The 13,514-nt window shown below is 56.2% G+C and overlaps 1 protein-coding gene across 1 annotated transcript in view; it reads left to right on the top strand.

Moving 5' to 3' along the window:
- The window catches only part of TMPRSS13 (transmembrane serine protease 13), a 29,072-nt gene that overhangs the window by 2,228 nt on the left and 13,330 nt on the right, over positions 1-13,514 (top strand). Inside the window, exons 2-5 of the mRNA XM_028105904.2 lie at positions 9,738-9,942; positions 10,965-11,069; positions 13,227-13,265; positions 13,356-13,478. Coding sequence (XP_027961705.1) covers positions 9,738-9,942; positions 10,965-11,069; positions 13,227-13,265; positions 13,356-13,478 — 472 coding nt within the window. The remainder of the gene's footprint in view (positions 1-9,737; positions 9,943-10,964; positions 11,070-13,226; positions 13,266-13,355; positions 13,479-13,514) is intronic.

Below are 13,514 nucleotides of genomic sequence, written 5' to 3' on the forward strand. Positions count from 1 at the left end.
TTTATTTTTTATTTTTATTTTTTTATTGTTATGTTAATCACCATACATTATTACATCACTAGTTTTTGACGTAGTGTTCCATGATTCATTGTTTGTGCATAACACCCAGTGCTCTACGCAGAACGTGCCCTCTTTAATACCCATCACCAGGCTAACCCATCCCCCCACCCCCCTCCCCTCTAGAACCCTCAGTTTGTTTTTCAGAGTCCATCGTCTCTCATGGTTCGTCTCCCCCTCCGACTTACTCCCCTTCATTCTTCCCCTCCTGCTGTCTTCTTCTTTTTTTTCTTAACATATATTGTATTATTTGTTTCAGAGGTACAGATCTGTGATTCAACAGTCTTGCACAATTCACAGAGCTCACCATAGCACATACCCTCCCCAATGTCTGTCACCCAGCCACCCCATCCCTCCCACCCCCCACCACTCCAGCAACCCTCAGTTTGTTTCCTGAGATTAAGAATTCCTCATATCAGTGAGGTCATATGATACATGTCTTTCTCTGATTTGACTTATTTCACTCAGCATAACACCCTCCAGTTCCATCCACGTCGTTGCAAATGGCAAGATCTCTTTCCTTTTGATGGCTGCATAATATTCCATTGTGTATATATACCACTTCTTCTTTATCCATTCATCTGTCGATGGACATCTTGGCTCTTTCCGCAGTTTGGCTATTGTGGACATTGCTGCTATACGCATTGGGGTACACGTACCCCTTCGGATCCCTACATTTGTATCTTTGTGGTAATTACCCAGTAGTGCAATTGCTGGATCGTAGGGTAGCTCTATTTTCAACTGTTTCAGGAACCTCCATACTGTTTTCCAGAGTGGCTGCACCAGCTTGCATTCCCACCAACAGTGTAGGACGGTTCCCCTTTCTCCACATCCCCGCCAACATCTGTCGTTTCCTGACTTGCTAATTTTAGCCATTCTGACTGGTGTGAGGTGGTATCTCATTGAGGTTTTGATTTGGATTTTCCTGATTGTAAGGCCCTTTTTAAACAGCATCTGGCATAGAGTGTTCAGATTACCCTCCTCCCCCTATCATCATCATCTAGGATCTAGTCCTGATTCCTCTAACAATGTGGACAAATCTCTCCATGTCTCAGTTTTTCCACCTACCAAAGACGAGGGTTGAACAAATTGCTCCCCCCCTACCCCCAGGCCCCTTTCTGGTTCCATGACAGTCTTTGGAATTATATGGAATGGGATTACAGGTGCGCCACTTTGGATATGTGCATTTGCTCTTTAACAATAGTGTGTGTTTTGTGTTTTTTTCAAGAGGTATCACATTTTTAATGCTTACAGAAGTGTCATGTTTATTAAAGAAAGACTGAGTAGACCCACGGCTAAAGAAGCAATCCACTGTAGACTGGGTCTTCTTATAATAGAGCAGGTTCTCAATCAGTCCAAGACCACAGATGTCGTGGACTTGAGAGTGGCTGGTGGTCCCAGGGTGGGTTCAGGGGGAGGGCATGTTCCTAAGATGGCACACCAATAGGCTCAGGTCACTGTACCGTTGGCCCCATAGCACAGGCTCCCTCAAGACCCTTGGCACCTGCCCTTTGGCCCTCCAGGCACGCTGCCCTAACATGAGACCTCTCTGGTCCATGTTGTCATTGGTGCTGGGCAACCTTCCACTTGGCCCATCCCGCCCTGCCTCCCCCTGAATTGTCCCTGTGACTTGGCATATGTGAACGAGAATGTGTGGGAGTGTGTGTATGGGGCTCCAGGCTGGGGTGCTGGGCGGGAAGGCCGGCTGATGTAACAATAGACACTTAGCTTAAGTGTCTTGTTTTGGCAAAACAGCTTCCTCTTGGTATAGCACCAGCGGGGTGGACTGGGCCCGGCGAGGCGGCCAGGGTGCTGAGAGGAGGCATGAGGGGAGCCAGCACGGGGAACTCGGGGCTTTGTCAGGACCCTGGCAGGACCACGTGGAGTGTGGCTCCCCTCACAGGACTGTCCAGGGCACCTCCATGAGGTACCAGCCCTGAACTGTGTCACCACGCCAGCATTGGCATAGAAAGCACATGGGGGAAACTGAGGCAACAAGACCCTGGGCCATCAGAGATCATTTGCTTGGCAGCAGTAGGTCCTCCATGTTCTTTAAACTCTTTGATGAATGAACAAATGAATGAATGAACACACGAATGAATGGACAAGGAGGTATTTTGACGCTGGTCTAACGGCGATTCCCCGAGGCATTTTCGTGAGGCATCGTAAACCAGAAGGAACATCGGGGCTTGCCCAGGCCAGTAATTTCCAAGTTCTTTATAGCAGCAGCCTCTTTTGTTCAAATGAAACCATGTGTGGACCCATTGTACACAACTGCCAAGTGGGTCTTCTCTGTTTGAAGTGGGGGGTGAAGGACTCCAGGCCCTTTCCGTGCTACAGTGGTCCTGGTCCTGGAGGCATTTCCACCGAACCTCTCATGCTCTGGGAACCCTGCTTGAAAACAGCCGACTGTCCGCTCCCTTCCTTTTATAGATCAGGGAGCTGAGGCCCAGAGAGGGATGCAACTGTCCTTAAGGACATGCACGGTGAGGAGCAGAAGCAAGACTCCCCTGTGCCTCCCAAGCCTGCAGCATGGGAGGCCTCTGCTCAGCTTCTGAGTCTGGGGCCCAGTTTGATTCCAGGGGTTCCCCCGTTTGGAAGGAGGGTGGAAGGACATGCTGGGGAAACTGCATGTGCTCTGAGGGGGAGCCTGCATTTGTGGAATTTCTCTGGGTTCAGGGAGGGGGGAGTAGGAGGGAGCCCGGTGTACCTGGAGGCACAACGAAGCCTGGGTTGGACAGTAAAGATGGGAAAGAAGCATGATCCTGAACTCCATCCCAGTTCAAACCAGTTCCTTGGAGGCCAGTTCAGTCCAGTCTGGTCCACAGTGGAATGGGTTCAGGCCTCCCCTGCAACAGCCCAGGGGCTCCTCAGCGTCCTGACAGGCATCGTGGCCATTTAGGTCCTGCCAAAGGGAGCTCCTGATTTTTCTTGGTAACTTCTAGTGCTTCCAGTGGAGACTGGAGGCATCTCTTCCTGCTTAGCCCGGAATGCTAGGGGGCCAGGCTGGGGTCCTGCCTATGCCCCCCCCCCGACTCCAAACATCCTTGATACTCAGGGTCTCTGGGAGAGAGAAGCTGCCACAGGGGCCTCAGTCTGGTGAGGAGCCCCTCCCCACGGGAGCCTGGGAAGGGGCGCTGGGAGAGCACAGTGATGGGCAGGAGCCAGAAGATGACCTTTGGGGTCCTGACACTGCCCCCGACTGGCTTTGTGCCCTTAGGCAAGTCGCATTGCTTTTCTGGGCCTCAGTCACCTTATCAGTAGGATAAAGGAACCAGAACTGGAGGATTTTCAAGCTCCTTCTAGCTCTGACAGCCTATGATCTGCCCAGCCTGCCCTGGGGTGCGGGCTGCATGAAGGGTTGGCCCAGGGCAGGGGAGGGAGGCCCTGCCAGCTTTGGTCGGCCTTGAAAGGGCCCTGGTGCACCTGCCATTGTGTCCTGAAGTCGTGCTACCGCGGCTGCTGCCCAGGTGGACATTCCCGCCGGAGCCTTTTGCTAGGTTCTTCTCCCTGCCTGCCGGGGGCTCTGAGAGGCCCATGGTGCTTCTGTCCCGGAGTTCAGGCCACCCCCAAGGTTGGAGAACAGTCTCTAAGCAAAGCCTGGAGCTCAATCTTTGGCAGTAGCCACAAAACCAAGCAATCTGTGAGGTGGCTGCCACATGGCTCAGCATGGCAGAGGACCCCTCTCCTTCCTGGCGCGGCTGGCTGGACCTGCAGGAGATGCAGAGAGGCCAAGGGCAGGACCACTGGGGTCCTTGCTCACTCACTGCCGTCCCCCACCAGGTAAGGACCCACGGGACAGAGTCTGCCACAGGAAACCATAAAAATGTCCTGTTCAACCTGGGGTGGGCAATCTCCCCCTGGCAGCTGTGGCATAGAGGGCCATGGCCTAGGTGCAAGGGCCCTTGGGTTTTAGTCTCTATTCTGCAGTGTAAGATGTACTGAAGTGACTCCGAGGAAAGCACATGAATGCTTTAGGCCTCTCCTTCCTTGACTGTAAAATGGGAATAATAATTCTTATCGACTCCTATTCAGGAAAGTGCTTGGAAAGCGTCCCAGAGCCAGGGACTGCTCTGTTCAGCCCTCTCTCTGGCTCATTGCTCACTGCTTCCCTGCGGACCCCTGCTCGGCCTGCCTTCCAGCCGGGCCACCTCCTGCGTCAGAGCACTCGGGGGGGGGGCTGTTGTGAGTAGGGGCCCCTGGGGAATGCCAAGGCAGGTGGGAGTCATGACAGCCTGGCGTATAGGCCTGCTCTGAGAAGCAGTGAGGGCTCACGAATGTATTACCCCATGGGCGAACCCTGAAGACCACCCTAGGGGCTGGCAGGGAGGAGAGGCAGGGCCAGGAAAGAATGATTGGCAGTGCGGGGCGCCTGGGGGACTCAGTTGTTAAGTGTCTGCCTTCAGCTCAGGTCATGGTCCCAGGGTTCCTGGGATCAAGCCCCACATCGGGCTCCCTGCTCTGCGGGCAGCCTGCTTCTCCCTCTCCCACTCCCCCTGCTTGTGCTCCCTCTTTCCCTGTGTCTCTCTCTGTCAAATAAATAAATAAAATCTTAAAAAAAAAAAACAAGTATGATTGGCAGTGCTTGGCCAGGGAAGTGGTCCAGAGTCACCCACCCCCTGGTTCTGCCCTGTCCGCCTGTCCCCAGATGGGCTGAGGGTCCTCTCGCCTGCAGACAGGTTGTGGAGAGCCTGGAGCTGGTCATCTGAGTTCCACTGCGGGGTCTTCTGCTCACTGCAAAGGCCAGGAGTCGGGATGGTTCTGGTATGGGCTCAGCCCCTTGCATCTTGGGGCTCTGGGCAAGAAGTCTCCTCCTGCCCTCTCCCCCACCTACTCAAGGCATCTGCTCTGAGGGTGAGGCCAGGCCACCACAAGGGAGGCTGGAGTCTCAGCAGTTGCTCCCCAAGAATGGAGGAAAGGAAATGAGTTACTGCTCTAGTAGGTCCGACATCAGGAAGAACTTCCAGCGGGTGGGGGTGGCAGGCCATGAAAGGGGTAAAGGATGGATATGGAATCTATTCTGGTGGTCCCTAAAAAGGGGGATTCTTCCCAGCATCCTGTGCTGGTTCGGGTTGAGGCTCAGAGTCAGGGGGATGAGGCAGATGGCCTCACTGTGGAGGCTGCCTTCCTCCGGTCTTGGGGCTGCCCGTTCATCCTGCTGGGGTTCATGGTTCCCCATGAACAGCTGTCATGTGGGCCTTGGAGTCAGGCCTCTTCTCTTGCCCTTGGTCTTCAGGGCCCAAATCTCTGCACGTGCCTCCCACCGGCTCAGACACCAGAGTGCTTGCTCTACTGAGACCAGGCCCTCCACGGCCTCTAACTCTTCCTTGGATATTGCTCTGTCTACCCCCAATGCCCAGCCTCCCCTCCATGACTACACCACCACACCCCAACTCTGGGAAGACTTGACACAGGCTGCTGAGGTTCAGAGGCAGCAGCTGTACAATTTGGGGACTACTCACTCCCTTCCGGCCCCTTGGGTACTGAGCCCAAGATGAGTCCCATTTTACATTGACCCAGCTCTCTCTAGACTCAGAGAAGAGGGACCCAGGGGAGTCTCCTGCCTGGACCCCAGCTCACCTCCCCAGGGACTCTCCTCTCCTCCCTGCTTCCTATGGGCCGAGGCTATGGGTGGGCACGTTAGGATCTATGTGCGGCTGGAACCAGCATCAGGGAGAGGGCTGAGCAAGGCTTAGGAGGCCGCTGCTCTCTCCTTCTGGCTGCCCTGAGCTTCCCACCTTGCCTGCCCCCCACCAGCTATCCCTCTGGTCTAAGTCCCTCCCACTGTTCCTTACCCCCCCCCCCCCCGCAGCCTTCCCACCATCTCCCTTGGGGCCTCTGCCAGCTGTGGGCCCCTTTGTTCCTGCCACGGTGATGCGGTACCAGGACCAGGCCATGGGGTCCCGCTCCGGTGGGGACAGCCTGAGCTCTTGAATGTGAATCAGAAGGTTATGATAAATCCCTACAAGCCTGCCAATCAGTTCAGGGGCTCTGGGCATGCTGTTTAGTCCGCTGCACCCCACTTTCCTCAAGGATAGGCTGGGGGGTCATAGTTACTGCCCAGCTTGCTGACGAGGCCCTGTGAGAACCACAAGAAATAATGGGTATGGAAGCTCTTCTTGAGCTGTCAGCCTCAAGGAAGTGCAGGAAGTTACTGGGGACTCTCGTGATACCGTGGGTCCAGACTCTACTTGCTCCTAGGAGACCTGGTCAGGATACGAGCCCTGTCACTCAGTCCCAAGAGGTGAGTTTGGGCATGTTCTTAATTTCCTTAGTTTCAAAATCTATAAAATGGGGCTAACAAGACCAGCCATAGAGAGCTGTGATGAGCTTGAAACAGGATCAAGCTAAGTGCCTAATGGGCTGCCGCCTTTGTTACGGTGTGACACGCATTTATGCACCAGGCTCTTCCGTGTTTCCTCCGCAGTTATCAGGGGACGGAGGCAAGGTCAGTCCCATCTTACATGCATGGAGACAGACTGAAGTGTTCCCTTACTTGCCTGGGGCAGCCCATTCAGGAATGGATGCAGTCGTATTTGAACATAGATTCTTCTACTTCAAGTCCAGCGTCTTTAACAGATAAACACCCACCCTCACAGCTCATGGTCATCGAGTCCTTACCGTGCACACAGCAGCTATCGCTACAATGCTATGAGGCAGGGTGATTGGCTCACCTTACAGATGAGGAAGCGGAGGCACGAAGAGGTGGCGTCATTGGCCCCGAGGCACCTGCTGGTGTACAGAGTGCATGTTGCCTGGCATGCTGCCCTCCTGTCCTGGGAGGTCCCAGGACCCACCTGCGACTCCCACCAGAAAGCTCCATAAGACCGACATCGCTGTAGAACCACTGTCCCCACTGCCAGACTTCCCACGTTGCTCCCAGCCTGCGGGGCCCCAGGTCCCCGTTCTCAGGCCGTGTCACGAATGCGGATTGAGTGCCCCGTGAACAGCTAGAGAAGGCTATGCCGGGGGGTCTTGCTGCTGACCCGAGAGGGCAGGGGCCTCAGACACACGCAGGCTTGGGGCAGCACCCTGACTGTGTGATTCTGAGCCCTGAGCCTTGGTTTCCTCATCTGGAAAATAAACTTCTAAAAACACCAAACTCTCAGGGTTGGAGTGAGAACCCCATGAGACCACAGATGTGGAAGCTTATTGTAAATTCCCAAGTACCGTACATGGTGAACTACTATCATTTTATTGTATCCTATAGTGGGAATGGGCCCCTAAAGGTGGGGAAGGCTTATAGTGTGAGCATAGCAGGGAGGGAAGGCAGGCAGGCCAGCTGAGGTGCCCAGCGCCAGGGTCCTGGGCAGGTGCTAAGCCTTGGGCCACCATGGGTGGGAAGCACAGACTCTACACAGCCTGGGTTTGTCTCTGTCGTTGAAGGACCTCAGTCTGGCCTTTGTCCAGCGCCCTCTTTTCTCCCTAAGATGAGCTCCCACCACCTTTCAGCCCTTTGGTCATGCCCCACGGCTGTTAAATCTCAGCGAGGTGGGCGCTGTGTGGGCTAATGCAAAGGCGAAGGGAGATGATCATTTCCTGCCCTGCTGCTATGTGCCAGACACAGGCAAGACATTTCCTATTTTATCTCATTGAATCCTCAGGGTCATTAGTCCCATTCTACAGATTAAGAAAAAGAAAAAGGAAGGTTAAGGGTCTTGCCCGAGGTCACACTGCTGGGTGTAGGATGGAGACCCAGGTCTGCCTGACTCCAAAGCCAATGCTAGCAGCTGATAGGCTGCTATTTCAACATAGCCTCCCCATCTCTCCTTGCCCCCAGCCCCAGTCCTGTTCCCCTTGAAGCGTCTAGGGGCTCACCTGTCTTCACATTATGGAAATCTAGTCTCTAGACAATGGGGGTGACAGGGGGAATCCGAGCTCTGGTCCAGCTGGGTCAGCAGCAGTGGCAGCTGCCCTTCAGGTCCCTAAACACACACAAGTGTGTCCCTGCTCGGCTCGCTGGGGCACCTGGATCCACATGTATTTACCCACCTCCGTTAAGTAACCCAGCAACTCCCTGGGATAATGGCTCCTGGTCCCGGCCGGTGGTAAGCCGAGCGTGGTCAGGGACTCAAGATTCCTCCTTGAATTCATTTTGCAGCCTCCAGAACAATGAGGAAGTGACCAAATCCATTACCTCTGACTCTTAGAAAAGGGAGTTTAAAACAGTTATGACAAAACCAAACAAGAAACCCTTGCCTGGTAGGGATGATGGTGTTGACTTGGGCCAATGTTCTAACGAGGAGGACTTTTTCTTAACCGGTTGGCTTACTAATAATGTCCAATGTCAAGCATGCTGGCAGGTGAGGGATGGAAACAGGTGCTGGGGGCCAGAGCCGTCTTCCCCACACAGCCCTGTCGACGGTGCCCCCAGCGCGGGGTCCCCAGTACAGGTGTGGCGCCCTCACCATCCCCCCTGAGGGGCCAGTCAGCTCCCAGCAGGAATGATGATGATGGTCACATGTGGCCCCTGATCCATTCCCAGCTTGCCCCTGCAGCCTCTGGGGTTTCTGGAGGGGGCTGAAGAGATGGGGCTGGTATAAGGGGCCAGAGGGAGCTGACAGGGACTGGGGGCCCCGCCAGAGGCTTCCTGTCCGCCCTGAGTGCCCTCCGGCTCTCTCTTAGATTTAGAGCACCCCAAAGGCTCACTTTCCAGGAAGGAACAGATCCAGCGCTCGCTGACTGCCTAGTAAGGCCGGCTGCTGCATTATCAACTGCGTCCCTCTTCAGAGAGGCAGCAAAACCTCATGGTTGAGCTGGCCTCCGAGCCCGGCTTTCTGGACTTGTGCTCTGGCCCTGCCCCTCTCCAGCTCTGACAGTTTGACCACATTGCTTAGTCTCTCTGCTTCTGCTTCCCCTGTGCAAAATGGGAGCAATTCTGTCCTGAGGATTAAGTGAGTAAATACACATAAAGCTCTTAGAGCATGTGAGGTCCTCTATAACCATCCATTAGAGCGCTAACCCTGGGCGAGCAAACCACTCCACCTGCAGCTGGGTCGGGTTAAGGATCTCGTCTACCCGCCTACACCTTCTGATGTTGCCTCTCCAGTTGCCCTGATGCATGGGTGAGTGAACGCATGTGCGTGCGTGCGGGTGCATGGGTGAATGAGACAAGTCTGGTGTTACTGAGAATGGTGGGCTACAAGGCAGGTCAGGGCTTTTCTTAAGGAGTGCTATTCACACTTTTCGATGACAGCTTACACTAAGAAAGGGGTTTTATAAGTCTGGTGCACACAAGAGGAAAAGGCAGGGGGGTGTGGGGGGAGTAGAAGTGAAGAGGGCAGAAGGAGCGATCACTTTCCTCACCAGGGACCACATCTCCTTGAGCCACCCTCAGAGGGAGGGTCCCTAGACACATGTAGCCCAAGCAAGGGCCCCTCAAGGCCCAGGCAGATGGCCCACTGCCCTCTGCCCACCTCTACAGGTCCCTGTGATGTGGAGAGACTATAGGGAGGGGGGGGGTGCAGCCTCTTTGAACTTGTGCTCCATCCCGAGAAACTCTCTTCTCAGATGCTTCTCTGCCAGGGGTGGGAAGGTGGTGATGGTGGTGATGGGGGGGCAGTGTTTGCTCCCCACCTAGCCGCTTGCCCCAGAGCATGGATCTTCTGGCTTAGCAGGCCTGATAGCTGGGTGGGTTCTCAGGGGAGCAGCCTGAAGGATGCCCTTCACTCTGCTTCCAGAATGCTTCCCTGGCAAGGACGTCTCCAGCCCGGGCATCCCCGGTCCGGGCATCCCCTTGCAGGTCATCATCTGCCAGGTCAGCCTCCACAACGTCTTCTCCGACAAGAGTGTACCTTGTCAGAGCAACACCAGTGGGGGCCGTACCCATCCGGGCGTCTCCTGCAAGGTCAGCGCCAGCCACCAGGGCCACGGGGGAGAGCCCAGGTAAGGGGGACACTGTAGGGAAGGCAAGAGGAACAGGGAAGGAGGCATGGGGGGGGCGTGGGGACGAAATCTCAGAGTTGGGATTCTCTTCTCTTCCTCTCCCCCTGGGACAGTGATGTGTGAGGAGCAGGGGGAATAGTCAGGGACGGGCAGTGGGGGGCCTGGGGAGGTGGGGGCAGAAAGGAGCCGTTATGTGCAAGCCCAAGACAGTGGAAAATGGGGGCCTTGTGGGGAGGGGAGAAGAAACCAGGACCAACAGAGCAGTTGTAACTTTGGAGGCTGCGCAGTGCGGGTCACAGTGCAGATTTCGAGAGCAAGGACCCCGGTTAGAGCCCTTTCTGTGGGTCTGCTAGGAGGCGAGGGTCGGCCTTGGAGCAGGGTCCTGACTGTGGGCCCATCTGTGGGGTGAGGAGGAAATGGAGAGATTCCGACCAGGCAGGCACACTTGACCTCCATCTTTCCAACCTGACGTATCTGGTTCAGTTGCTGGAAGTCAGAGCTGGCAGATGGGCCTTGGGGCTGGCTCTGCCCCTAACGAAGCGGTGGGTCTGCCCATCCCAATGTTGCCCTCCTCTCGGGCTGGGCTTCAGACTGTCCCCACCATCCCGTATTTGGGGCCCCTCTCACAGTCTTGCCCCCTCAGGGGCTGGTGGGGCACTCTGGTGTGGCCTTTGGAACGAGACACACTTCACTTGACTCCCTGCTCTGCCGTTTGCTAGCCAAGTAACCTCGAGCACGTTCTTTCACTTCTGTGAACCTCAGTTTCCCCATCTATCGATAACGTCCAGCTCACACGGTTGCTGTGAGAATTCCACAAGAGAGCACTTGCAGGTGTGCCTGGCTGGCCAGGAGGAGACGCTCCGCTAAGGGGGGCTGTGGCTATCAGGCGGGCTGGTGCCGTGTTCTGGAGCCGAGAGGTCCCCATGGCGCCCTCCCGGGCCAGACTGTCTCCTTCCCCTCCTCCGCTGCACCGGACCCCTCCCCAACAGCCTAACCTTCCCCTGCTGCTGCCCTGCCCCTAGGTACCAGCTTGCCCAAGTTCACCTGGCAGGAGGGCCGGAAGCGGCTGCCGCTCATCGGATGTGTACTCCTCCTCATTGTCCTCGTGGTGTCGCTCATCATTCTCCGTGAGTCTAACGGGGGGGGGGGGGGAGGGGGGGAGGCAGGGGCGGGCTCTGGGCACGGCCCATGGCCCAGCGGAATGTGGGCTGCGGACGGGGGCTTGCCGCAGGGAGGCGGGAGTGGGGAACAACACTCCTCCGGTTACAGAGCCCCCCACAGACACTCCCGCAAAAGGCCGTGGAGCACAGCGCATGGGGGCCTTCAGGCTCCCTCCAGGCCGCGGGTTAGGAGGACCCGGGCTCGGGCCTCATCCGTTTGCGCCTTCCTGTGCATCTCGCTTGAGAGAGTTAGCCACTCTGAGCTCTGTTTCTGCATCTTCAGATGGGATTCAATTCCTTCAGTGCGTTTGACTTACTACGTGCCCCATCAGCACTCATAAAGACTTCACTGGGTTATGAGCCATAAATGACATAATGGCACAGGGTCTGGCACAAAACCTATATACGCCAATTATTTAAAAAAAACATATAAACATGGATTAGGGAAAGTCTCTTGGGCATTTTTGGACAATGGGATAAAGTGTTCCGGGGTTCGGCACGGGGCCCGGCACAGCGGGGAACCTTGGGGGGGGGGCAGAAGGGGAGCACAACTCTTGCCACCCTGTCCTCGGAAGAGAGTCCAGTGTCCTGAGGGACCTAGATGGCAATAATTAAGGCCAAATGTGACCGTCAGGAAGAGGTGACAGCTGTGTGGGCCGGGGTGGCAGAGACCAGCTCACGAAGGGTCAGGTGACGGCCTGGAGGATGGGGCAGCATGTGGACAGGGCATCTGAGCGGGATGAGCAGCTGCAGGAAATGTCGGGGGCAGGGGGGCAAGGTCGGCGTGGGGAGAACGAAGGGACCCGCATAGCCAGCGAGCAAAAGAGTACTGGGGGACCTGGGGGGCTGTCTGTTTGGCTGGGCATGGCTGAGCTACATGGTAGACAGCTTTAAACGCCAGGCCGGGGGGTAAGGCTTCTGTTGAAGAGGTGGCACGGTGTGGGGAGGAGCCGGGTAGGTGACTGTGCGGAAACCCGGGCTGGCCCGGGTTGCTCCAGGAAGAGGGTGGAGCGGGAGGAGGTAGCGTGCTGGTTAAGGGCACGGCCCCCCATAGCATCCTGGCTCTGCCACTTGCCAGATGTGTGACCACACAAATTAATTAACTTCCCCAGCCTCGGTGTCCCCACCTGCCTGACAAGGTGATGGCATCGCTGTCACAATGCCTGCCACGTGGTGTCCATGTGGACCTCCAGCCAGGACACGCTGCCCTGCTTCTCCTGCCCCTCCCGCACAGGGCACTGCTCCAGGGAGCCCCCGGCAGTCGTGGGAGAGCCGTCGGGAATGACCCGTGGAGGGATGAGTTGGCACATAAGGGTGGGCCCCCGGATAGAGCTAGAGTCACAGTGTGGTTTCACCACATGTCCTTCAGCCTGCTGACCATCAGGGGGGGCCCTCCAGCTGTGGCCCCGTGGGTACTGGTGTCTGGGTCTGGAAGGAGCAGGGTGACCGAGTGCGTGGTAGGGCCGGAGGGAGAAGTAGGGGGTCCGGCTGAGGATGAGGGGCAGGGTGAGGAGTTAGAACTCAGTTTCTTGGGCACCCAAGGGAAGGTGTCTCTTGGCAGGAGGGATGGGATCCCTAGTTTGAGAAGAGGTTAGTGTTCCAGACGCAGGGAGTCACAGGGCTGACTTTCCCACGTGGTTTGTAAAGCTTGGACGTTTGGGAATCAGCCACCCAGATTTGCTCTTTGAGAGGAAAGACATCTAAAGGCATGAAGGGGACATCCCTTGTGTAGGGGAGAGGGAGAAGGAAAATCCAGGAGCTTCTGAGACCGAAAGAACAGCCTTTGAGAGGACAGCATGGGCAGTGCTTGAGCGTGTGGATGCTGGAGACAGAAATTTCTCTGCCATGACCCTCAGAGCACAGAGAAGAAGGGAGGCCAGAGGGGCTCCGAGGGGTGGGGGCTCTGGGATTCTGGAGGAGGGCTTTCTCTGGTCGCCACTCTGGCCCATGTAAGGCACAGGAGCTCCCAAAACTGTACCCACCTCCACACCTCCCTCCCTCACTGTCCCTCCCTCTCTTTCTCTCTCTCTGGGTGGCTGCTCGAGTCTGCCTGGTGCTGCCCTGCTTGCAGGAGCTTTCCGGAGCATTCCGGAGCATTCCTGAGCAGCCTTTCTCTCCATACAGATGGGGGAAGAGAGCCCCAGAGTCCAAGAGGGATTGCAGGTCGGTGTCTCAGAACCCCCAGGGCCTCGGCCTGCTCAGTGTCTTGTCTTCTTGGGGTTGGCAGTGACCCAGCTGTCTGTTGTTTTCCAGTCTATTTCTGGCGGGGCCACACAGGGATCAAGTACAAGGAGCCGGTGGAGAGCTGCCCCCCTCATGCTGTGCGCTGTGATGGGACCGTGGACTGTAAGCTGAGGAGTGATGAGCTGGGCTGCGGTAAGGATGCTGAGCTGGGCATGGGTGCACGTGTGC

This window comes from Eumetopias jubatus, unplaced genomic scaffold (assembly GCF_037043125.1).
Source record: "Eumetopias jubatus isolate StellerSeaLion01/CBP00866 unplaced genomic scaffold, mEumJub1_p1.0 scaffold_13, whole genome shotgun sequence".
Classification (NCBI taxonomy): domain Eukaryota; kingdom Metazoa; phylum Chordata; class Mammalia; order Carnivora; family Otariidae; genus Eumetopias; species Eumetopias jubatus.